This window comes from Monodelphis domestica, chromosome 5, assembly GCF_027887165.1.
Source record: "Monodelphis domestica isolate mMonDom1 chromosome 5, mMonDom1.pri, whole genome shotgun sequence".
Classification (NCBI taxonomy): domain Eukaryota; kingdom Metazoa; phylum Chordata; class Mammalia; order Didelphimorphia; family Didelphidae; genus Monodelphis; species Monodelphis domestica.
The window spans coordinates 58,531,092-58,558,723 of record NC_077231.1 but is presented as its reverse complement, the minus strand read 5'-3'; the positions used below and the strand labels follow the sequence as shown (position 1 = coordinate 58,558,723).

Here is a 27,632-nt window from a genome sequence, read left to right as displayed (position 1 = left end):
GAGATGGGAGGTCCTAGGTTCAAATCTGGCCTCTGACATTTCCCAGCTTTGTGACCCTGGGCAAGTCACTTAACCACCATTGCCTAGCCCTTACCACTCTTCTGCCTTGGAATCAATACACAGTATTGATTCTAAGATGGAAGGGAAGAGTTTAAAAAAATCCTTCAAAAGCCTTAAAAGGCTACAAAATGTTATCATCATCATCATCACTTCTCCCACTATTTTGTCTTCATCTTTTTCTATGGTTTTCAGGGACAATCCCTGAGATAAGCTACCAACCTATTTTTATTTTATACTCTGTGTTCCATGGACTTTTATTACACTGTTTTTTGTAGTTGGAAATCCTTCTCTGCAGGTTCACTGAAAGTATACTTGGAACAAAGTACATCCAGTAGCAGAAGAGACAACAGAGATGTCAGAGACCTCACTTTATTCCCAAATGATTTTTAAAAAATAACTCTGAGTAATAAGACAGAAGGGCAAGGGCTGTGTGAATGGGGTTAAGTGACTTGCCCAAGGTCACACAGCTAGGAAGTATCTGAGGATAGATTTGAAATCAGGTCCTCTTGCCCCAAAGCTTGACACTTTATCCACTGTGCTGCCTATATTCCCATGTGATTTTGATCTTGGCTAGGTCAATTTATATACTTTGAAAGCTTTCCATTCTGTGTAACTTGGGATATATGAGTATTTGGTATAGCAACATCTATTAAAAACATTCTTTAATTTTTTTGGATTAAGGTCACATCTGGATAATTGTAAGCAACAGTCTTGTCTGGGATAGTGATACTGTTTAAGACTGTTTAAGAGTTTTACAAGACATCTTGAGTTCTGTACTTGTAGTATAGGGATTTTTCATCTAGCAGTTTATGAAACTTACCTAGAAAGGTCGTGCCTTGCTAAGTATTTAAGAGGCATTAAATATGTCTATCAATTGTCTTCTACCTTTTTGGCAAAGAAGTGTTAATCTTTCTGTAATCAGCTTATTCTCTATGTTGTTTTTTTTTTAAACTTTTTCAGGTTTGCTTTGTTGCTATTGGGGTATTTTCTAACAGTATATATATATATATATATACTGGTGTTGGATAGGTACTCATTGAGTTCTTCCTATCCATCTTTGTCTTCAGGATGCCAAGAAATCTCTTAATGTATTCAACTAAGACTTTCTCTTTGATGCCTTTATATCTGATGTATTGCATGGAGGAGATTGCGGCATCTATAGGTATTGACTTCATCCATTTGTGCATTGAAATCGCCTATTATAAATTAATTTTATTGTTCTTATTTTATGTTAGATGGAGTTCAAATGGAAATGGCCAGAGGATGTCACTTATAATAATAATAACTATTATTATTATTACTAATAATAATAGTTTTCTCATTATATGGGCAATAGTCTTCTAATTGGCCTCCCTTTCTCAAGTCACTCCCTTTCCCATTCCATCTTTCACACAGCTGACAAAGTAATTTTCCTAAAATAAAGAGACCTGACCACATCATCTTCTTATTCAATAAACTCCAGAGGTTCACTGTTGCTTCTAAGATCAACGCTAGCCCAAACCCACCTTTCTAGCCTTATTATGTATCTTTTCCTATAGTCCAGCCAAACTGGTCACTCCATTTCCCCTTTGCACTTGCTATCCTATAGGCTTGGTATCCACTCCCATCTCTCTGCCTCTTGGAATTCCTTATAATTCCTTCATACATAAAGCCCTTCCTGGCCCCCCAACTGCTGGTATGGGCTTTCTCTTAAAAGAATGTATACTCCCTGAGGTCAGGGACTGCTTGATTTTTATCTTTGTGTCACCAACTATTTATCAGTGCCCAGCAGATGCTGGGTACTTAAATGCTTGTTGACTGATTGGTTAATGGAAAATGGGAATGGAGCAAAGATCTTTGGTATCAGGGCAAAATAATGTAAATTGTCTCCTTTCTTGCCTAGGAGGAAAGCAGGTGTTTTTCACTGGTCTGGCTTTTCTGCCAGTCAGTAACACTTGAGTAAGTAGGGTAATTCATTTGGTTGGAGGCAGAATGTAGTACTCATGCAAGTGGCATGCCCATTGCCTAATCAAACCCCTCTTTTCCCATTAGCCTCAGCAGGCTCTTTGTTCCTGGGTGGGCACATCGTTAGGGTATACTTCCTTTGTGGGAGAAAGTGTCAGCTAAGTATATAAGCTACAAAAGGTCAAAGGGTCTCTGCCTGCCAAGGAGTCGGGGTTTGCATGCTACTTCCCTTGCCATGATTAAGGTGGCTTTATTAGGAGAGACTTGAGGATTGGCAGCCCCAAATGAAATTTGGATTTTTTGACCACTCAATTATGCATCAGCATGAGCAATGAATGCTGACTCATACTGTATCCAATTAGGTATTCATTAGCTGGGGCATAGTTATTTGGAAAGACATGCGGGGGTTGCTTTGGGACCAATTGCTGCCACTTCTATTTAAATTGACATAGCAACGGCAGGTTCCATTTTTTTGGGTCTTTTATTTGAGAGAAAGAGAGATAGGGAGAGTCTGTCTTGTAACCAGGCAATGGCTTGATAATTAGGATGACATAGGCTCCATCCTTCCCATCCATACCTATTTGGTTGCCCAATTAGCCTGGTCCAAATTGCCAACTGGTATGGACTCCATTACCATAAGAGAGAACACCACCACAGGGAAGCGAACTTGGTTCCTTAGAAAACTAAATTGCATGGTCCATAGAGTTTCTAAAGGAGTAGAAATGCACCATACAAGAAGAGGTTAAATTCTGGTTTTGGTTTTAAAATTTGCATCTTCTGGGGTATGGAGTTGAAGAATTGTAATAAAGAATAGTATAGAGAAGGGGCATGGGAGTGGGTAGCAAATGCATCATGAGCCCAATGACCGAGGGGTCCTTATTGGGCAGGACTGAATAGGTGACTGTCCCTCCAAGGAAGTTGGGCATGCCCCTCATGTTTAGAAATGGTGTCATAGCCAGTTGAGGGGCAGAATTTGTTTTTTATAACATTAATAAACATCAACAAAAGCAAATAATGAAACGGAAAAAAACCAGGACAATTTTGTTTTGCATTGAATAAGGAAGAACCAAATAAACTAACACTCATCAAGCAAAATAAGATTTTAAAACTGCATCTCTCTCTGTCTCTCTCTTCCCACCCCCTCTCTGTCTCTGTCTCTCTCTGTCTACCCCTCCTTGTGTCCCTGTCTCCCTCCCCCTCCACACACACTGGATAACAGGATCATTGCTCTAGAGTTTGAAGGCAACTTGGAGATTATCTAGGAGTCAATCCTCATTTTATAGATGAGGAAATTGAGGTTCAGGAATATGATGCAACTTGACTGAGGTTACATTGTAAGCTACTTGAGAGTAAGGGCTGTTCTTCTGCCCCTCTTTGTATCCCAAGAGCTTAAGCACAGTGCCCAGCACATAGTAAGCTCTTGATGCTTGTTGAAAATGACTAATATGAAAAATTGTCTGACACAATTGCACATATAAAATCTATATCAGATTGCTTATCTCCTGGGTGTAGAAGGGAGGAAAAGTAGGAATGGAGATAATTTGAAACTCAAAAAAAATTTTAAATGAATGTTAAAAATTATTTTTACCTGGAATTGGAGAAAAACAAAATATTATTTTAAAAGATAAATGCTTGTTGACACACTAAGTGGCAGAACCCAAGATATGAACCCACATCAAATTAGCACCATTTTTCTTTTTCTCCATTGCCTTTTTCTTTCTCATCTTTCTCTTCTTCTTCTTCTCCTCCTCTTTCCCTTCAGCCTTTTGCTTCTACCTCCATATCTCTCTTTCTTCTCCCTCCTCCTATCTTTTCTTTTTCTTTATCTTTCTTACTCTTCCTTCCTCTTATTCCCCTTTTTTTCCTATACTCTATTCGACTTCCATTTTCTTCTCCTTTTCTCCCTGTATTCTGACTCCTCTTTTCCCCCTCCCTCTTCTCCTCTCTTCATGTACCTTCTCCCCTTATCTACTCCATCTGTCCTTCTTTCCTCTTCCTCCTTTTTCTCTCATATGGTCAAAGTGTACAAACTATTGGCCCTGCTGAATTTCCTTTGCATCACTTCATATGAATATTTATAATTGTATATTTCCTCATATACTTCATGTTTATCATTATTTATGATGCTATCATATTATATTTCATTATATTATATATCATATTCTTCCTTTGCTTACTACAACAGACCATAATGCCATCATTTCTTCACCCATTATTCAAACATTGAACATTTAGTGTGTCACACTCTTCCCTCTTATTCTTTGCTATCACAAATAGAACAATGAGGGCTATTTTTCTTTTTCTGATGTCTTTGGGCTGAAACCCTAAGAGTAGAAAATCTGGGCTGAAACATAAGATCAGTTTCGTAACTCAGTACATAAGGTACCACAGAAGCATCATTGCTGTCAACCAGAAAGAAACACAAGATGACTTGCAAATCACATGAAATGAAAGGAAATAATGCTTCATGTAGAGAGAAAATACATGAGTGTGCCAGAGTCATGGCTCCACTGGAGGCCTGAGCAGCATGGACATATGTTGGCCTTTCCAGGTAGAAGTTTATTATTATACTTTTCTTCATAATAATTATTAAATCATGCCTTAGGTGTGCCTTAGGGCAAGGTCAGAGCTCTTATAAAGCATTTCTATAGAGTTAAATTCCTGTTGGGAAGCTTTTAAGGTTTTTATATTTTAATGAAGGTATTAAAATGAAAGTTCAGGCTTGCATAATTCATAAGCATTCACTAGCTCTTTTAAAAACCTGCCTCTAAACTTCTTCTACCCTTAGCCCCCTCCCCCCCCATCCTTTTATAAAACAGAGGACAAATCTTTCTGTTGGTTGAAAATAGATTTCTAATTACAGCAAACTGAAGGTCCTCTGTAAAATAGTATAATTCCCTGGGACAGTTTACATTTACACCCTTTCTCCTGCATACAAAGAAGGTGCTAAAAATGCAAGAATGTTTTCTATCTGTCCAGAAAAACTCAAATTGGCAGCTTGTGTTTTGACCTGTTTCCAAAAGTATAATTCAGAGTTTGGTCAACTTCCATCATGTAGAAATTCTGTTTAAAAAAATGCTAGTTTCAAGATTTCAGAAAAGTATTTTTAGGGCCATGGGGTCTTGGGTTTCTACTGATTGTCATAGAAACTTTCCACTCACCAGTGGAACAATATAGCTGGATTGATTCCTTTAAATGTATTCACATGCCTGCAAAAATAGCTGATGAAAATCTCTGAGCTAATGACCTGATGCACACTTTGCAATCAATATAAGTTGTTTTTTTTAAAGTAACATCTTTTTTTTTTAGTCTTTGAGCTTGAAGTAATTGCATCATACTTTAAAATCTTTTCTGATTTAGAAGCAAGAGGAGATGGTATAAATGCTCTGTCCTAGTAGCTCAGCAATAGAGGCTGGAAGGGTAAGAATAAGTTAGTGTGAACTAAAAATGCTTAAAAATTTTTTTTAAACATAAGTGCTGAGAAAATATTTGTTTTGTTAATTAGGATTTGGATGTATCCATGTCAAATCAACAGATGAAATCTGTCATATCTGTAATATAAATGTGTAAATTACATTGATTTTTCTAAATGGATCAGTTCCAACATTAGAATCAGTTTCTATACCATGTAGTACAGGCTTGTTTCTTGGTGATGAGAGTAGGTAGGGAAGAGAAATAGTGGGCCACCCTGAACTCTTCTGGTTAGTGCACACCCCGAGGAGTCCAATGCTGTCATTCATTTGTTTCATTCATGCCTGATTTTTTGTGACCCCATTTGGGGTTTTCTTGGCAAAGATACTGGAGTGATTGGCCATTTCCTTTGCTTGTTCATTTGACTGATGAGGAAACTGAGTTTCCAAACAGAATTAAGTGACTTGCCCAGAGTTATATAGCTAGTAAGTATCTGAGGCTGGATTTGAACTTAGGAAGATGAGATTTCTTGACTCCAAGCCTGGTGCTTGAGCCATTCTTATCCCTTGGCTGCAGTGTCTCTTGTACCCACACATGCAGTCTTTTCAGTGCTGAAAGGACTTTGGTCCTTCTCTTAGGTATAATGCAACAAACACTGAACCACTGGCAAGAGAGGATGGGGGTGAGAAGGGGGCTACATTAGTTAAAAGGCAAGAAAGTTTCTGGTTTTGACTATCCCATACATGTGGCAAGTAGTTCTCCCTTGCCAGGCTTTCTGAGAGGGGTAGAGTAAATCCTCCTTTCTCTTTTACCCCAACCAAGCTTGACATCCTCAAGCTCCAGTCAGTAAAAACAACTAAACACGGTCTAGGCTACCTTTGTCGTTTTGTGTTTCTATCCTGAGCACAAGTGCCTGGTGATACCAAGATGGACATCTCCAGCCTTGAAGGTAGCCTCATGAGTTCCAGATAGAGGAACTTTGGAGTCAGAGCTGACTAGATTTAGGGGGAGTTTCTGCAATGGGGGGGGGATGATTATTAGCAGGAGGATGAGCAAGGCTTGACCTTGTCAGAAAACATGGATCTAGAGTGAAATGTTTGGATGGTGGAGAGAGGAGATGAATTATACACTGCCTATTGATCAGTCCTTCAAACTGCTTCCTGTTCTCATGTTTAAGTCTCAACTTCCTAGAAGAATTTAAAAGTAATTACAAATGACCATTTCTTGTTTCGGTTTTTCTGTCAATGAGCATTTGTGGATGGGTCTCATGAGAAGGCAATAAATAGCAGTCCTCTATCTGATCCACAGTGTGCACTGTGTACCTTTCTACTGGTCATACATAAGGCAATTTAGGTTTTTAAGGTAGTACTCCCAGGGCACTGGAGATGGAGTATAATATAGAGCTTCTCTCTATGGCATGTAATTGTAAGTCTCCCTCTCCCAACTAGAGACACAGCTAAGAGGAGTTCCTAGATGGAAGAGAGGGGGGTGAATACACTTTACCTCTCTCCCACCCTGTCCCCAGCTCAGCTATGATCACTCCAGAATCAGAGAATTTCAGAGTTGGAGGGGGATGGAGATGTGGGACAAAGGAATGAGTAATGACTCTGGAGTCAAATCCTACCTCTAATTATTATTATCCTTCTGACTTTGAACAAACCACTTACTCAAGCTTTTGTTTCCTTGTCTGTAAAATGAAGGAGTTGGACTCTCTAGGTTCCTTTTAGCTAGCAATCCTATGGAGACTATTTGTTAAATTATCACTTTGGCTGAATGATGGTTAATATAATTTCTAACAAGATTGAGACCTATCATCTTTGCAACTCATCAATTCAATTTTATTAGACATATATTAAATAGCTTTCAATTTAAGCCACTGCAGATACAAAGACAAAAAAGGAACCTGCTAACCTCACACAGCTTACATTTGTTACTATTACTCTAGTGGAAGTAAATGTTGCTTTAGCACTGGCATTTTCAAAATTGGTGAAGTATATAGGTATACTGCATATTTCTTTCATTTTAAAAAAGTTCTCTTCCAGCCAAATAAATAAGAAAATACTAATAAAGCTTATATATGGAGGAAAAATACATAAAGATAGCTAGTTTTCTCAAACCAGATCTGGAGGATATGCCAAAACCATCAATAACCTCATATTCCATTCAAAATGGCCAATAATAAGGCTTTTTGCAATGCAACGAGGATTATCTGCTAGTATGGTTGCCTTCTATTTCCATTTTCAAGGTATTAGTCAGTAGACACAGCCAAAAAATCCCCAAATGGATGATAAGATGCTCATCCATTCCCTTATCTCTTCCTGCTGAGTAAAGAGAAAATGCTTCTAGATGGCCATTCCCTGCATTTTCTACGTTTTCTGTCACAGAAAATGAAGGTGCTACCATCTAGTTTATGATTGACATTGAGGGAAAGTTTCCATTACTGCATGCATTTATAGTTAATTCTTTTTTTCGTTCTGTTTTGAGGGCTTTCTTCATCTCATTTTTTCATTAAAAGTAAAATAGGGATAAAAAAGGAGATAAAAGTACAAAAATCATTCCATGATTCTATAATGATGGCCATTACATTAAGTTTGATTGGCTCTATTGATAACCTTTGCAAAATTTACAATATATATATTTATTTCCCCCAAACTATATTTGTTTTTACTAAGGTTGAGTTTCTTTTATTTTGGGAGGAGGAAGGTGGAGGTATCCATATTTGTGATATTATTGGTATAGAAAATTCACATCTCACAGAAGAAAGTTCTCCTACCAATACGTTAGAGAATTGCCTGGAGCCCTGAGTAGTTAAGTAACTTACCAAGGTCATACAGCCAGTATGTGTTAGAGGTGGGATTTGAACTCAGGTTTTTCAGTCTCTGGAAGCAGTTCTTGTTCTACTACAACATGCAGCTCTTGGAAGCTGAGTTTAGATTCAAGGTAACTGATGCCCAAATCATTGAGTGGGCAAATGGAAAAGTAAATATCAATCACAGGATTATAGATTTAGTTGGTAATCCTCCAATCTGCTCCCTTCATTCTACCGTTGAGGAATCTGAGGCTTGGAGAAGAGAAACAACTTGTCTCAGGTCACACAGGCTGCAAGGAGCAGAGTCGGGGTTTTTAACCTAGTAGTCTGGCTTCCAGATTCGATACTTATGACATCAGAGCACACTGCATCTTTAACCAATGGGCCAGCCTGGCCATTTTGTGCTGATGGACAGAATTTTAGCAATTCTGGCTAATTTGCTAGGGTGGTAGGAAATGGAGCAGATTCCCAAGTTCAAATAAAGATAAAAACTAATATTGATTTTCCCATTGAACCATTTCTTAGAGGAGAGTGCCTTTCAATTGATCATGTACTTCCATGGACTTTATGTCTCTGCATATGTACTAGGCAGCTGGCTTGTATAGCATATAGACTATTACACTTGGAGTCACAAAGACTTGAGCTTGAATTCTATCATACACACTATCTATTTGGTATGCAATCTCTCTATCCCTCAGATTCTTCAATTGTAAAATGAGAGTTGGACTTAATGGTCTCCTTCTGGATCTAAGTCTATGCACTCAAGAATATATTCTCACTGAGCTGAATCTAAAGGAAGAATAAAAATGTGCATATTTTCTTATTTACTCTTGCTTTACTGGTAAGCATCTTGGTATAGGAGAAAGGCTACATTTAACAGAAATGGCTTTGAATCTCAGACACTCATAAGCTTTGAGACCATGAGCAAGTCACTTATAGCAAATCTTAGTATCTCAGTTTTCTCATCTGTAAAATGGGGTTGGCACTTGTACTACCTGTCATAACAATTTTGTGAGGGAAATACTAACCAAATCCCAGAGCTCTATGTACATGTGAATTATTATGAGGAAAAATCTCTGCATTACTGAATGGGGTAAAATAGAATTTATTTAGTAAGATTGCCACCTACAATTTAAACTCAAAGCCACATTTTTAATAGTTGGCTCTCCCAATACAATAACCTAATTAGGAAATTCCTCAAAAAATTCCTTTTTTGTTTTTCTGCTCCAGAGGATAACATGAAAACATAATCTTGGGTTGGACGTAAAGCTAGTATTTTTTTCTCTGAAAGTGGTATCTCAAGGGACCTCTTATGAGAGGGCAATATTTTTTGTTTTACCTCCAAAGGTTAGGAATGTACCTCCTGAAACAGACTAGATTCCCTTTAAACACGGACCACCCACAAGGCAGCTTCAGTTTGCTTCCTGGCCAAATTCTAAGAAGCATTACTGCAACGAACTGTCTATTAGTGCTTAGAAAAGGAAGCGATGAAAACTCTCAGCTTGAAAGACAGCTTCCAAAGTAAGTTGTAGAAGATGGTATTTTGTGTATTCAGCAAGCTTTTGCATTATTATTACATATTTTGGGGTGTAATCCTAGTGAAACAGAATTTGTCTTCAGTTTTCCCCTCTGTCAGATGCCTGATCACCTTTGGCAAACTAGGAATGAGCCTGGTGCAATGGAACACACGTGTGCTGTCTTTATAAAGACTGAAGGTTTGCATTCAAATCCTTATTCTGCCTCTTATTACATGGGTGACTTTGTGCAAGTTGTTAAACCTCTCTAGATCTCAGGATCCTCATCTGAAGAGTGAGGGGTTTGGAAGAGATGATCTCTAAGATCACTTCCAACTCTAAATTAATGATTTAAGGTGCTTCTGGGTGCTAAGATCTTGTTCTCCCCTACCTTCCATTGTGCGTCATCGGTATCATATCATCCTTCCATGCTCCCCTCAGCCCTGACTTTTCCACTGAGAATGACCCTTTCCTACTTTCCTTCCCCCAAAGATCAATGTGAAGGAAAAGACTACAGATACATATATGCTAATCTGGGAGAAGGTTATAGGACTGCCCTTGGTTCTGAGGTAAAATGGCTCAGTTTGCACACTGGCTTTCAAGAATAAATGGTGGGATAGAGGGATCAGATCCAAAACCAGATAACTACATAGTATATGCTGAATGCTTCCTATTGCTAAGATCTTCTTTCATGGAAGAAACAAAATAAGGATGGGTAAGAAGTGATTGCCCAAGGATCCTTTCTAATTCAATAATTTTGTATTTTTAAGGTGATCTGATTTCCAGTTGCACGAATGAAAGTTTCAATGAGTTTATATCTTAGAATGATATGCTAGGCTTATAGATTGGTATGGCCAAAGACCTGGAGATGAAGAGGCATAGAGTATATTTTATGGAAAAGAGGGTAGGAAAATAAAGCACATGGAGGACAGTAACATAAGGTAAAAAAAGGAAGGCTGCTGTCCGGTTATTAAATGTCTTGAATGCCCCCAAAATTTTGAACTTTAAGCAGAGAAATGACATGACAAGATCTCTGCATAAGGAAGATTTTTTTTTTGGAAGCATTAATGGAAAATAATAATAATGAGTATATCTATTGTTCTTACAGATGTGCAAAGCATTTTATCCTACCTTGTTTGTTCCTTAATACAATCCTGTGAAGTAATTCCTATTTTACAGATGAGAAAACAGAGGCCCATGGAAAAAGTAAGGTGATTTGCAAAGATACCCTTCAAATCCAATGATTTTATGTTTTTATGTTGATCTCATTTTAAAGTTTGTGAATGAAGGAATTTTTTTCTAGATCAATGAGTTCTCCTCTTAGAACTTCTGGTCCCTTGATCAACAATTTAAATAGCTAACCTGAAGTGTCCTGGGATTAATTTTACATTATAATCTCCAAGACTAAAATTATGATGAAGCCTTCTGACATCACAGCCAGCTCATTTACATATTCATGACTCATTAGCTCAAAAACTCTGCCAGTTCATTTGCATACTCCTGCTTGATCTAGGTACCAGAGCCAAATTAATTTGCATACTATGATCCAATTGGCTCAGAGGAGTCTTTGCCATTTTATTTGTTGGCCCTACTTTTGGCTATTTGGTTTTCAGTTCATATAACAGAAAAAAAAAAACAAAAAACCCTGTGTGCTGTTGCTGGCTATGCTCTCTGTTCCAATGGTGGGATATAAAACAGCAGCTGCCAAGAACAGCTTTCTGGAAAAGATTCCAGAAAGATGGCAGGCCCACTTCTGCTATTACTTGTTATAGAATGGACATAAGCAAGGAGAAAGAATAATCCTACTCATCCTTCCAGTCTCAGCTCAATGTAGTAGCCCATTTCAGAGGACACCTTCACTGATACCCTCTTCTTTGAACTCTCAAAATTCTGTTTTTCCTTTTGTAAACAGAGCACATCCCATTTGGTATTAGTTCTTTGTACATATTTCTTAGCTGTCTTCTAAGACTGTCAGTGCCTTGAGGGCAAGGGCAGGTCTATATTAATCTTTCTTCTCTCCCTCTGGGTAGCATAGAGTAATAATAAAAGTTTGAATAGCTAAGGGAAACTAAGAATAATTAGAACAACAACTTGAGCTAGGGTTCTAAACTAGCAATGTGTTTTAATTCCAAGAAGTTTGGAGATTACAAAAATATGGGAAAATGGGGACAAGAGTAGTAGTGGTGGTAATAGGCTAGATAAGAGTAGAGAAGGGCAGAGGAACAAAGGGCTTCCCTACTAAAATCATATGCAGTGCTGTGCTCTGGAAATAATTAACTTGGTGATTTAGGGCAAATTATTTTCTCTTCTCAAATCTCAATTTTTTTTATCTGTAAAATGAATGGAGGGGATTGGACTAGAGGGTAGCTAAATTATCTGACTTTAAATGTAAGCAGATCAATTATGAAGTTAGGGTTTCCCTCAGGATCCATTAAATAGCTTAGGTTTGAAAGGAGACATCATATTTCTTATACCCTGCATAGATTTCTCAGGAGGGTGTAATGCATATCTCCATTGTTTATTGTATAAACATTTCTCAGAAGGGGATAGGGTGATTAGAAGAGATGACTCCAGAGGTCCTACCCAACTCTAAATTCTATGATTCTAAATCCTGAAGAGTTAGACTCTCAAACAAGCTATGAGTGAATGATGAACATTTTTTTTTGAGATAAAAGGTATTCCTTGACTAATCCCATAAACCATTTCTTTATAAATGATGAAAACTACATACAAACACTCTAATTTACTCAGCAAATGAGTATTGAATGAGAACTATGATCATTAGAGAAGAGCTGTTTCTTTCTCATTGTATATGGGTTGTTTCACCCTCAATTTAGTATTATTTCATCTTAGAGTTGGAGAAAATCTTAGAGATTGCATAGTCTAACTTCCCTTCTATGAAAAACCCTCAATAACCATTTATAGCATTTCTGACCATCAGTCAGTTGTAATATTCCATGGATTGAATATTTCTACTAAAAAAAGTTCATTTAAATTGCAATCAGAGTTGCTGCTTATAAAAATGTGTTCCTATTTGAATCTCTTCACCTTAAAGGCAAGCTTTATTAGAATAAACTACTTGCCTTATCTCATGTAATTCTGTAATACTTCTGAGAAGACACTAGTACGTTGTCATAAATCCCTTCTTAGTGATGCCATACCAACATTATCATCTTGTGTACCTTAGTGCTTGGTCCCTTTGAACCATGGGAAGTTGATAATGCAATCATTTCAGAATAAATCTGTAGCAAGTCAGGTTGAACCTACTCTTCCTTTTTTTTTTTCATCGATACCTAGTAGAGTCCAAATACTCTGAAATACATTTGTGATTATGTGAATACAGCTACTTCTTCCAATGTTATTGGTTAGCCCATCCAGCACGACTCTTAGTTAAGTCCTCTCGTAAGAGTAGCATCATAGGATCACAGATTTAGAACTGGGAGGGAAATGAAGGGCCAACTAATTCAATCACTCTAATTTTTATAGGTGAGGGAACTGAGGCAAACAAGGTTGAGGACTCTCTGAAGGCTATACAGCTAGTAACATATTTAAACTCAGTAATTCCTGACTCTAGACCCAACAGTCTATACACTGTGCCACCTAGATGCCCCCTTATGACTGTACCATAACCCTTAAAATATTTTTTTATTTAACAAAAATCAATTCTCTTTTCCCTCTCTTGATTACCGAAAAAGAAAAGAAAACCAAAACTCTTGTATAATAACTTTTTTTACTGAGATAAATTACCATTTATAAACAGTGAGAAAAACTGTGATTATTAGCATATAGCAATTCATGGCTAGGCAGAACCACCATCCTAAAATGTTAGCTTTTGCTTTGCTAATTTTGAACTTAATGAGGTAAATTGAAGTTGAAAGGAAAATATTGCTGTAAAAGCTCTCAAGTCATTTACAAACTAAGATAATGTTATTTTTTTATATTTAGAAATAACTGTCTTTTATCTAATTTTCAGACTTCTAATTCTGAAATGTAGAATTAAAGTAGAATCCAATTAGAAGACTCCACATTCCTAAATTCTCAAGAAAATGTGATGTTTGAGAAAGAGAGTAACTATTCATGTTTGGAAATCCCAACGTAGGCAAGGTCAAGAAATTCATCCTTAAACAAAGAACTGTAAACATTTGCCTCAGCATAAAGAATATGTGCCATAATAAGAAAGTAAGAGCTAAGTGAACATAGATGTGAGAAGCCTAGAGAAGCTTACCGATGGGAGAATATGAGGGTGGTATGGGAGCATGTATGTTATGATTATATTAGCATGGATCTGTAGAGAAAGAATGCTCTGATTCAATTTAGAAATCAATAATGTGAAGGTTTGAGTTAACAAAATGGCAGGAAAGTCTTGAAATAAATGAAATAACGTTTGAAAATCTCTCAGCACAGTTTTTGGCATATAGTAGATGCTAAATAAATGTGCATTTTCTTTCTTTCCTTGCTTACATTAATATAGGTGATGAATGTTTTCCCCTCATATGCCTTTAGAATAATTGGAAGTTCTAGGGTTTTTTTTGGGGGGGGGGAGGATGTCATCAAAGAAATATAAGATGGGCCACCAATAGTGTGAGAGTAAGAAATAAACTGAAGGACCATTCATGCATTGCCCTGATAACTATGTAGTTTCAAGGGAATTAGATAAAATGTCCATATGTTCTATGTGAATCGTATATGAAAGATTTATAGGGCACTGCCAAAAACCACTCAGCATGAGAGGAAGGAAGGAAAGATGCAAGGATTTATTTATTGAATGCATTCTTTATGTCAATTTTTGTTCTTCAATTGTTTTTCATTTATGTCTGATTGACTCTGTGATCTCATTTTGGGTTTTCTTGGCAAAGGCACTGGAATAGTTTGCTGCTTCCTTGTTCATTTTACAGATAAGGAAAGGCAAAAAAGGGTTTAGTGACTTTCCCAGGGTCATAAAGCTAGTAAGTCTGAGGGTAGATTTGAACTCAGGAAAAGGAATCTTTCTGACTCCCGATCTGGCACTCAATCCACTCAGTTTATGGTTTACAAATATTATTTCATTTGATCCTCACAATAACTTTGTGAGGTAGATGCTATTATGATTCTCATTTTATGGCTGAGGAAACTGAGGCAGAGACCAAATGAATTGCCCAGAGTCACACAGCTGGTGCCCAAGACTGGATTTGAACTTATGTTCCTGACTGCAGGCTTAGTGCTCTATCCACTGAGATGATAAATTGAGATCCTTATACCTCAAGTTGCAGAGAAGATACTTATCTAAATTGGCTCCTCACCAGAGCATGTCCTACTTTAAAGAAATCATAGACTCAATCGGAAATAAAAATGGCAGTGCTATTACAGATGGACTAGAATTATACCAACATCATCTAGATATAAGACAATAAAGCCCTAAGTTTGGGTTATGCTGAGGGATAGGAAGGAAAGGAAGAATTTATGAGATACTACAACAAAATAATTGGTAGGGCTTGACAGCTGGCTCCAAGTAGGAGAGAGGGACAGGAATCAAAAGTGATTCTAAAGATACTACTTCTGAATACTGACTACAGCCCTGGGAATGAATTCCTCTTGTAAAGACAAATATTTCTGCATCTTTCACATCTGGGTTCATTAAATACTCCTTTACATTCTTAGAGGGAGCTGTATCCAGTGCGTCCAAATTGCTCTTAGGCACACTGAAGCAGTAAGATTCTAAACAAAGTTGTGGCAACTTGGAGGAATTAATGTAGCCCTCAGAGGTATCTAGTACATAGCTGGGGAGAAACCGGAGCTCAAGGGAGAAACTGATGCACTGGTTGGTAAATTAATGGACCAATAAATGAAAGCTCTGTGTCAGCATGTCTTAGCAGTTATGTCTCAGGAATGTGTACTTTTCGAGTTGTATTCTCGGAGCCTATTACAGTTAGCGTGAATTTGCTTACAAAAAGGATTAAACCACCTCCATGTACAGCAAACTGTAACCATCAGCCTGTTCCATGTCATGCACATTTGACCTCAGAGGACCATGACTGGATCAGGAAAAAATCAGTTATCTTTGCTGTCATGATTTGCTGAAAATTTGAAATATAATTAATCCAATCATTCCAAAACGCCAAGGGTAGAAATTCCCTCCCAGTGAACGCAGATGGCAACCCTTCTATCACTTGGTGTGTAGTCAATCAAAAAAGATTTTTTAAGCATTTACTGTGTTCTCTCTCTCTCTCTCTCTCTCTCTCTCTCTCTCTCTCTTTCTCTCTCTCTCTCTCTCTCTCTGTCTCTGTCTCTCTCTCTCTCCCTTCCTCCCTCCCTCCCTCCCTCTCTCTCTCTCATCAAGAATGATTTAGTGACTTTGTCTATGGTTATTCACAGAGGCAGGGCTTGAACCTGCATCTTCTTGACCTCTACTACACTATGTTCTTCCCTGACTCAAATATTATGGGAAAGGATGGCTGGGATAGAGTGGAGTCTGCATATGAAAGTCATATCTCTCTGGTGAGGCTATGCACTAATACACTTTGTTTGTCTCAGCAGTTCCAGATAGATTGTGTTTGCAGAAAATATAATCGACTAGCCCCTTTTTCCTTTTGTGAATTTATCTTTAGGCAACAGTAAATAAACATATTCGTTTGACAATCCACTGTCAAGCAAAGGTTTTCTTGTTCACATCCCTTCTAAGTCATGAATCCTTCAAGAGGCAATGCTTTTAATTATATACATACATATATATATGCATATATATATATATATATGACTAAGAGGTCTTAAATAAAAGATAATTTGTTCTGCATCAATGGAGGGAATTTTTCCCTCTGCTTCTCTGTACCCATCACCTCTAAGCACCCCAAAACATAACCTCCCAGAAGAAGAACAAAAATATATGGTTTATAGTAATATAAACTGGGCCCTGGAGAGCAGTTGCTGATTTCATTGGCAACACGTCCACTATAGACAGACGTTGTACACTACTCACCCGATAAGCCGCCCACATCCATCTTCTTCAGATTCTTTGCCTCTAGGATGACGACAGTCAGCTTGCCAGCAGTGGGTACATAACGGAGAGAGAAACAGATATCACCCAACTTCTCTTGCTGTAAAAAGAAACAAAAGCACATTTTTTAACATTTTTAAACAAACAAATGAGAAGAATATGTTTTGTAAAGGCAATTTATAAGCACCCTGAGAACAAGGATCATGACTCACAAAATCCATAAAATCTCAGGGAACCTGCTTTGATGCCATTCATTTCAGTACATTTCAAATTGTTTTAAAATCTTACTATATGACCCTAATATTCATCAATATGGTGATAGTAAGGCTATATAGGAACTTGGAAGACCCTTGGGTTCAATATCTTTTCTTTATTAGTAAGTTGCTCAACCATGCTAAGTCAAAGTTCTAGACTGGATGCAATCTGCATCAGTAGAGGGAGCTCATACACTCCACTGTTACCTGAAGAAATCATCAATACAAATTTATAATTTAACAGTGTAAAAAAACCAAACTAGAATGGCATTTGAGGACTCAGAAGTAGCACAGAATTCTTTGGATAACCTTGCAATTATTCTAGCTCAAAAAACTCAACATGAATAACCTTTTATTTTATAACAGAATCAACTTGCTAAGGTCTGGACTTTAATTGGTATATGCTAGAACCGACTCAAACAATTGTTAAATTTTCACCTTGGAAATTGGCAAATGCCACAAATCAAGGTCTTGATTTATTGTTTAGTTGTTTGGCCAGACTTTAAAGAGTGATTGGGAAAAATGTGAATAATGCAAATTAAACCTAAAAGGACACTGTGCACATATTTCCTCTCCACAGAAAGCTAGTTGTTAATTATTTACATTACATTACCGAAAGCTGAATGTTAAATATTAAACTTAAACATTTACTTCTGGACACTAGAGTTGGATATCTGGGAGAAGGAGGCTGATGATTCTGTGCAACTCTTCTGCACTTCAATCCAATTCACACATAAGTTAAGACACTTATGACCATTATGACACTGGTCCTCTTTGAAAATGAAGGACACCTTGGACTACATTCTTCCTTGATCAAATACTTAGAGTTGAAAGGAGCCTAGTTCAGCCCATTCATCTTACAGATGAGGAAACCAGTGTTCCATAAAGGAAAGTGATCAGATGTCTCACACACAGATGAATTGGGAGAACTGAAATTTGAACTCAGTTCCAATCACACCAAATGCCCCCTTCCCATTGCACGCAGCTTTTAGAATGTCTGGATTTATGTCCTCTTGGCTTATGATCAATAGAAAAAAAAAGTCAATAGAAGTGCATTTATTGATGAAGAAAGCTCAATTTCAAATAGTTAGAATGTGAGAATGTGGCAAAGTTTCTGGATGAAGTTAATTTTAGTTCTCATTCTTTTTTTTTAACCCTTACCTTCTGTCTTAGGATGAATATTAAGTATTTGTTCTAAAGCAAAAGAGCAGTAAGGGCAATGGTGGGCAAATGACTTGCCCAGGGTCACATAGCTTAGAAGTGTCTGAGGTCATATTTGAGCCCCAGTCCTATATTTCTGTTCTTTTTACTGAATGTCAAAGGAGACCAAAGATTTTGGACCTCTATAATCCAATGTCTTCTTTATTCCCTGTCCCCATTCCCCAAACATTGTTTGTTTTTTCTTTTTGCAGTTAAATATTTTTGAATGAATATGAGCATCTTTATCAATTCTGGAAAAATCTATCAAAATCAAATAATTTCTCACCATCTCAAATGAATTAATTCACTTAGCCAGCCTTATTTGCAATCCAAAAAGGATATTTTGAAATGGCCTCGACACTGTAAACTCTAAGGTCCCTCCCTAGTCCTAAATCTGAGAGTAATTGGGCACAAATGAAGAGTTAATTTTGAGGTTAAAATAATTATACATTCATTAAAAACTTTTTTGGAACAAGAAAACCTACCAATTCTGACTTCTGCCTAATTGGTGTGAAAATCTATTCTTTACAATTGCCTTTTAAAGCTCCCCTATGGCTTAAAATAGGTAGGATTTTCATCCAGTTATATAAGAATAGCAGACAGTATAACAGTGTACTAAATGTTCCTTCTTCAGTAGAACCACGCTACCTATATTAGAATGTAAGCTTCTTTAGGGCAGCAACTTCATTTTTGTCTTTGCATCTCTTTTGCCTAGCATAGTGCCTGAAAAGTAGTAAATGTTTAATAAATTCTTGTTGATTGATTAATATACTATTGGTACTGATTGTGAGATGATTAGTTTTACTGAACTTTTTTCTCTCTCTTTCCTGTTTATTATTTATTATAAGGGATAGCTCTCTGGGTATATTTTGAAATGAAGGTGGAAAAAGATATGAATAGAAACTTAAAAAAATTCCTTCCTTTATTCCTTGGGGATTTGTTTTGTACGACTGCTCCTTGAGATAGGTTAGTAGGGACTTAGTAAACTGTCATTATCATTTTACTTTTCTATAAATATGAATTCTTGTTCCCAAGGACTGAGGGTTATAACCCAACATGACGATCATATACGGGAATGTCAAGCATACATGAATCTTACGATTTCAGTATAGAATACCAAGTGATTCTGGATGGTCCACAGATATTAGGGTGCTGTGAATTTATATGAATGCCAGTATAAGGTGAACAAACCCTAAATGACTTAGAATGCTCCAGTTACATAAGCCTGAAGGAAGGTAGAGAAGGAAGAATGACTGGCTTCATCAGAGACAAGGATTGCACTAATAGTTAGCCATTACTCATTCTAGGGGCCTCTGTTCACACATCCCTGTTCATCCTTTGCTGGGCAGGGATAGAGCATAGACCTGAAGTCAGAAAGAACTGAATTTAAGTCCACCTTGAGACATTTAACTAGCAATGTGACCCTAGGCCAGTCATTTAACTCTATTTGCCTCAGTTTCCTCATCTATAAAAATGAACTGGAGAAGGAAATGGCAAACCACTCCGATATCTTTGCCAACCCCCCCCCCCCCATGGGGTCATGAAGAGTCATATATGACTAAATGACAACAAAGCTTATCATTTGGATGAAAGGGCTGAATTTATCATTCTTCATTCTCACATGAGAACTTGAAGACCTTGATTTTAAGTCTAGCACTGGCTTCTTTAGGTATGTATCTATAGACACATTTGTTCCCAATAGTGACTTGTGGATGCATGTGGTCACATACCATTTAGCAGTTTATAAATCAATCATCCTGATTTTCCTAGGTTTTATTATGATACCTAGATAAAAGTTGTCCATTCGAAGAATCATGTTACTTTTATCAAGTCAGCAAAAAACTAATGTTATAATCAAATCTCAGGACTCTGAGGGAAAGATCATCTGAACTGTTAATAAATCACAGGTGAGAACTTTTTTTTTTTTTTGCAACATGACCTTTTTTGGTTAATTGACTCCTTTTTTTGACATACTTGCCACAGCACACACACACACACAAAAGTCTATAAGAGGTCTGAATTTCCCTGTTCTTGAAATGAAATATTTAGTGGATTTCCTCATCAATAAGGATGATCTGAACTCATTTGAGAAAACTTAGAAAGTAAGTGCCCGTAAAATTTTGCAGAAGTCTTAGATGCCATATAGTTTAGCCCTAGCTTGGGGTGAGAAGCATGGGACTAGGATGGAAAACTGGATCATTTTTTCAATCCTATAAACCAGATACATTTCACTTTAAGCTTAGGGAAATCTTATAGCCTCCTTAATTAGCACAAGTTGGTCTCTCATCTTATCCTAATTGATATCTTTACCTATGTGAGAAAGAGATGCAGGATAGATAAGTTTCAATGGAAGAAGTGGGGGAGGGAAGGGAGAGGCAGTGTTGGAGAATAATAGCAATAAACCTTAGGGAAGACAGGAGACTACAGCCAGAGGAGAAGTAGGGGAAATATATATCCTATGATAGTATTAGTATTTATTTTAACATTTTAATCATTTAAAAATTATTTTATTTTTAATTTTTTAATTTTATTATTATATTTTCTTTTCTTTGTATATTCCGAGGAACTGGGTTCAAATTCTAACTCTGCTACTTATTAGACTTGTGACCTCTAGATAAGTCATGTAACCCCTCCTGTTTCCTGTTCTCAGTTTTCTCAACTACAAAACAAAGGTATTCTACTAGATGACTTCAAAAGTCCTTTCTTGAAATATGTTTCTATAATTCTATATACTTCCTGACCCAAAGATCTATTTTAATCCTCCCCTAAACCCTCTTTGATGGACACTTACATGGCCAAGTAGGTACAGTGCTGATATTGAGGTCTGGAAGGTTCATCTTCCTAAGTTCAAATCTAGCCTCACATGCCTACTAGCTGTGTGACTCTAGGCAAATCACTTAATCTTATTTGCCTCAGTTCTTCATATATAAAATGAACTGAAGAAGAAAATGGAAAACCACTCCAGCATCTTTGCCAAGAAAATCCCAAATGCAGTTACAAAGATTCAGATACAACTTAACAACAATAATATGCTTCCTTTCTCACCTGTCCCTAGGTCTTGAAGACAGTTCCCCACCTTTAAAGAAGCTTACTTTCTGATTGAAGTCACCTCTGGCTTTTGAGTTGCCAGGATTCTTTAGAGACCATTTAGTCCATCCCTTTCATTTTACAGAAGAAACTGAGGATCAGAAGGGTACAGTGCTTCCTCTAAGCATAAATGAATTTTGGATAAATGGAACTGTTTGTGTTCTATCCAGGTCTGTGCACCCTGATGCAAGAAGGATGGAATACAGTATAATTTGCTAAATTCACCTTAACAGTTTACTTATTCCCAGGAAATTAATGTTCACATCAGGAGTATCTAAGTGGAATAAATTACTTTATCCCCATCTCTGAAAATCTAGCATTGTAATCAATATAACAGAAAATTAATACAAAGTACAGACAAATACATCTGAACTTTCAGACAAGAGAAATGTAAATGAATAAAATTGCTGTTCAAAAATGCTCATTAAGAGGAGGGTTATCTTGGCTGTCTTCTATCTTCTCTCCACAATAACCCCTCTAGGGACCTCCCAGTGCTGCCTCAGCACAGTGGAATCAGGTTATACTAACTATTTCAATTAGGAATTTCAGGCACTACTGTTCTCTCAGTTGACAGCTCTCCTTATGGTCCATAATCTAATTCTACAGTCATTTGGAGGACTACAACTGTTTTAAACAAGGAATAAAAATATGGAATACAGCTTTATAACAGGGCCCTTAAAAGTCTCTTTTTTGGCATTTAAAAAAATTATAGAAATATTTTGTTCCAGGCATGGTTTCAGAAGGATGACCAGCTGAGGAGACATTCTCCTTCTTGTTTCTGAAGAAGATGGTGGAAGAGGGAATGTTTTTTCTCCTTTCTTGGTAATCCCAGTACTAGACACAAATTCTCCTTGAAGAGAAAAGTCATAAAAGAGGGCATTTGACCTCAGGTATCAATACTAGAAATTGATTAAATTTCTTCACTGGAAATGACATTAGAGAAGATGCTTTGGTGTTCTGTAGGATTTTCTTGGCAAAGATACTGTAATGGTTTGCCATTTTGGGGAGTTCATTTTACAGATGAGGAAAATGAGGCAAACAATAAGTATCTTGTCCAGGGTCACACAGCTAGTAAGTACGTGATGCCAGATGTGAACCCAGAATCTGCTGCATCACCTAGCTGCCTCAGTAATAGATCCTTATTTCCATCTACTTTACAGCTGAAACCACTTATAAATGCATATATATATATATATATATATATATGTTCTCTCTCTCTCTCTCTCTCTCTCTCTCCCTCCCTCCCTCCCTCCCTATTAGAAAGTGAGTTTCTTGAAAGCAGAGACTATCTGGTTTTTCTATTTGTGTCCTCAGAGCTCATCCTAGTGCTTTACATATAGAAGTGCTTAAAATACTGTTCATTTATTCAATATTCATCCATTCATCTCGCCATCCATCCATTCATCCATCCATCCTTCCATCCATATTCACATGTCCCCGAGGTAACAAGAGATGGAATGTGAAGAATAAGGCTGGAAGCCCCTTAGTCTCAAGCATGAATTCATTGTATTCTCCTATGTCTCTAGGAATAAAGGTCTTACATAAAAGGGAGGATTCAACAGAGGCCTCAATGGTTATAGGCAAGGAAGACTGAGTTGAAAAAAGGGACCTCTGTTTGTAAAAGGGCCTTGCCAAAGAGGCTTTCTAGTGTCCCGAACCTGTGCAAATGAAATGTCAAGTAGTAAACAAAGATTGTCAGGGTAATCATTCATAATAGAATCATAGTTGTCCTGCTAGTTGGAATCACAAGAGATAGGGATAGGAATGATGTGACATTGAGTCATTTCTGAATTGTGTCTGACTCTTTGTGACCCTATTTGGAGTTTTCTTGGCAAAGATACTTGAGTGATTTGCCTTTTTTTCTTGCTTACTGTACAGTTGAGTAACTGAGGCTTTACGTGACTTGCCTAGAGTCACACAGCTAGTAAGTATATAAGGCTGGATTTGAAATCAGGATCCTTTCTTCCCCAGGGATAGAGAAAAGACATGTAATTTCACTGGCACAGGGAACTCCCAGAATAGGAAACTCCTTCTACCAATTCAGGCCAGTATCTTCTCTCCAACTTATAGTTTTAGTTCTCTGCATCACTGAGATGTTAGATGGCTTGATCAAGGGCCACAAAGCCAGTGTGCTTCAGAGGCAGTGCTTGAAGCTAGGTCTACGACTCTGAGACCAGTTCTCTCTCCATTACATGCCATTACCTCTCAAGTTCAATCCATAACTAAAAGCATTACCCCCTCCAATAAACTGAAATCTGGACAATGAATTTTTGCTTGAAAGACCTTCAGTGATGTGAAATCCATCATCTCATTGGGGAGTCTAGGCCTCTTTTGGCCAACACTAATTGAAAGAAAATATCTTTTTACATCAAGTCTAAATTGGCCTTTTAGCAGCTCCTTTTCCTTCCTCCCACTTCTGCCCTCTGGGAACAAGCAGAGCAAATCTAATCCTTCTTCAACACTATAGCCATCACTCAGATCAATACAATGGCCCATGCCAATTCCAAAGGACCCAGGAAGAGAAATGCAATTCATCTCCAGAGAGAGAACTGATGAACTCTGGGTGCAGACTGAGGCATATTTTATTCTCTCTCTTTTTCCTGCTTCTTTTTTGGCAACATGGTTAATTTGGAAATATGTTTGCATATATTTTGCTATGGGTATACTCTACCCATGTATACATGAAGTCAATGTATAATGGGTATTTCATATGTACAATGGGTACTGTATTTTTTGCCTTCACAAAGGGTGGGGGAAAGTATAGAGGGAGGGAAAGAATTTGGAACTGAAAATAAACAAATAGTTTTTAAAAATCTCAAATGACAAATAGGATTGCTTAAAAAAACCCTTAATTTTTGTCCTAGTAACAACTCTAAGAGAGAAGAACAAGGGCTAGGCAAACAGGGTTGTGACTTGCCCAAGGTCATACAACTAGGAAGTATCTGCGGCCAAATTTGAACCCAGGTCCTCTTGACTCCAGACTTAGAGCTCTATCTACTGTGCCACCTAGCTGCCCTAAGAGTGCCTTTCTACTGTTTGAAAATGGCTATCCTATCCCCTCTGAATCTTCTCTTCTCCAGGTTCCTTTAATAGGTCCCAAGACAGGATTAAGTTGACATCTTTCATTGTTCTTATTGCCCTCCTTTGGATGTTTTCCATACTGAAATGTGGTGCTCAGAACTGAACATAAGACCCCAGGTGTGGTCTGATGGGGCCAGAATAGAGCAGGACTTGTCCTTCCATGTTTCTAGAAGCTCTGCCTTTCTTCATGGATTAAGGGACTGCATTTGCTTTTTTGGATGCTGTCCTACTCTTTTCACACAAAATGAGATCACATTGCCTAATTCTTGAAACTGGAAGAGGCAGCTAAGAACCCTGAGCCTCAGATCTCTCCCTGCTCTCCATTACAATAAACACTTTTGGCTTTTCTTCATTTTTGTCACTGATACCGACTTCTGAAGATGGAGGCTTCCCTAGATTGAAGTGAGCTCCTCTAGCCTTTTTGGTATCACTCCTTGATTTGCTGGGAATGCTTGCCCACCCACACCAATTTCTTTCTCATGCTGAAGAAAATGGAAGAATCTGAAGCAGCCAGAGAGCAAAAAGAGTCAGAGGCTATTTTGTTCAAAGGTCTTGTCACCATGTTGCAGGGAGGCTATGCTTGGCAGCTGCCCAGCCTAAAATCCTGGAACAGACACCTGAGGCTGCTTTGTATTCTCAAACATCTGAAATCACCTTTCCAACATTGAATTAGAAGCATTCTGCTTGTTGTATAACCAAGTCAAATGTGGCACAAGTTGAAATCATCTCTTTTTCTCCTTTTGAGTTTCGGCTCCAAGAAGTTTGCATGAATCATCTGATGGCATTTCCCCCCCCCCCCCACCTTTTCTTCATAAGTTTCTTACTTTACTTTTTTTCCTACTTCTTTCTTTTTAAAAAACTCTTACTTTCCATCTCAGAATTAATTTGTGTATTGATGTGTTTGTGGCCAAATTTGAACCCAGGACCTCCCGTCTCTTGGTTTTGAATCACCTAGCTGCCCCTGTAATTACTTCTAAATAAAGGTATACCTTTGCTCCTTCTGATAGAAACAAACTTGTTTTTCAGTTCAAAGTGCACTATTGTGTTTAGCCTTAGCACAGGGATTAAAATGATATAATTACAGATAGTTCCACATAAATATCTTCCTATTATTAGCTCATATAGAAGTCATTTTGGAGAAATAAATACTATTTATGCTTTTCCTTCCTTCCTTCCTTCCTTCCTTCCTTCCTTCCTTCCTTCCTTCCTTTCCTCCCTCCCTCCCAGAACTGGCTCTTAATTCACTGAGCTACCTAGCTGCCTCCAAATTATTGTGGGTCTTTTCTTTTTAAACCTTTAGATGTCCAGCTCTCTCTCTTTTTTTAAACAAAGCCTTGGCTAAATTGCAAGTTTAAGAAGCAGAGGGGCTAACAGTGAAAGGCTGGCTATCAATAAAAATCAAAGGACTTTCTTTCTGTCTGCACAGTGTGGAAAGGAACTGTTAGCCACACTTGATCTCAACAATTACATCCTCACAAACAGGTACAGATCATAGGTCTATTGTCCTTGTGCAACCCTGACAGGCTTCATTTGACTCAAGCAGAACTCACAATATAATCCATTTTGTCTTATGGTGCAGGCCAAGGCCTCGACATATTCTGTAAATACATCCGCAGAAGATTTAACCTTTTTGAAGGCATGCTATGAAACGCCCATTAAAATCTGCTCTGAAGCAGCTTTTAAAACTGCTCCAAGGCTAAATAATAAATTCTTTATGATTCTTCATTTCTGAAAATATATTGGTTGATGTCTCTTTGGAAAACTTTACTTCTCCTTAGATTTAGCTCTCTAAGTTTCTTCCCAGTGACCAGGGCACCAACTTCTTGCAAAGCCTTTTAAAAGTTCTCTTTGGTAACTTCTTGGCAGCGTGTGACACTCTAGATCAGTGATTCCTTTACTTTAACTCTTGTAGAAGCTTCCTTTCTAGTCTAAAAGTATAGTAAATCTACTTGACATCAGAATTATCATTAGAAGACAGTGTCCCATCATGATCTTCTCAAGAACCTCCAAGAGATTTCTATTGATTACTGGTTGAAATCCCAAATCCTTGGAACAGGCTACTTAAAGAAAATGCTCTTAAAAAAATCACTGACACTTTCCAAAGACTTCACTGCCTCCATATAGAACCCTCCATTGAATGCAATAAGTACAGCTGAGTAAAATCACTCCACACTTTAGTAGAGTTGGAAAATGTGTGCCCCATTGTGTAGTCATGGTCAGCTGCCATTTTTTGCCAAGAGGATCCAGGCATACTTTGTACAAGTCCTCTGAAGTTAGGAGAGGTAGAATCACAGAAGCTTTTATTTAGATCTGGAAGAGACTTCAGTTCATCTAGTTCAACCCTTTATTTTATAGATGGACAAATTCTAAAACAGAGACTGTGACAAGTCCAGGTCCATCAAATAATAATTATTATTTTTCTAAACTATTACTTTCTGTCCTAGTACCAACTCTAAGACAGAAAGGCAATGGCTAAGCAAATGGAAGTAAGTGACTTGCTCAGGGTTAGATAGCTAGGAAGTGTCTGAGTTCATATTTGAACCCAGGTCCCCCTGACTCTAAGCCTCTATGCCACCTAACTGTCCCATAATTGCCTTTCTAATGTTTGAAAATAGCTATTATATACCCCCTCCCCCAAGTCTTCTCTTCTCATTCAAGTTATACTTAGCAGAGTTAGGATTTGGATGCTGGTCCTCTAACATGACATCTTTGAACCCTTTGATCATGGTATTAGGTCCTTGATTCTATTTTTGTTTTCCTTTGTTAATGTAGTCACTATGTGAATTGTTTTCTGGGTTCTCCTCACTCTATGTTAGTATATATTAATTTGTCTGAATTTTCCATACTTGCCATTCCTTTTGGTGTTACCATTTTATATGACATTGCCATTCCAGAGGCAACAAGGAATATTGACTAGAGGCTTGGCTCAAAGCTCTAAAGACTGTGCATTCAGGTGTTTCCCTTATCATAGTGACTGACCTTAGGCAAGTCACTGAATGTCTTGATACTCTTTAAGACTCTAAATTGTAGAGGGCAGCTGGGTGGTTTAGTGGATTGAGAGCCAGGTCTAGAGATGGGAAATCTGGCCTCAGACACTTCCTAGCTGGGTGACCCTGGGCAAGTCCTCAACCCCCATTGCTTAGCCCTTAATGTTCTCCTGTCTTGGAACTAATACATTGTATTGATTCTTATATGGAAGGTAAGGGTTTTTTAAAAAGACTCTAAATTGTACAGAAGGTGTTCATTACACTTAAGGAAGGGGTTTCTTCCAATTGGGATTTCTCATGTACATATATTATATA

The 27,632-nt window shown here is 37.6% G+C and overlaps 1 protein-coding gene across 14 annotated transcripts in view; it reads right to left on the bottom strand.

Moving 5' to 3' along the window:
* The window catches only part of SYT1 (synaptotagmin 1), a 734,125-nt gene that overhangs the window by 104,919 nt on the left and 601,574 nt on the right, over positions 1-27,632 (bottom strand). For all 14 annotated transcript variants that reach the window (XM_056798523.1, XM_007503097.3, XM_056798520.1 and 11 more), the window contains one exon: positions 16,691-16,808. In XM_056798523.1, coding sequence (XP_056654501.1) covers positions 16,691-16,808 — 118 coding nt within the window. The remainder of the gene's footprint in view (positions 1-16,690; positions 16,809-27,632) is intronic.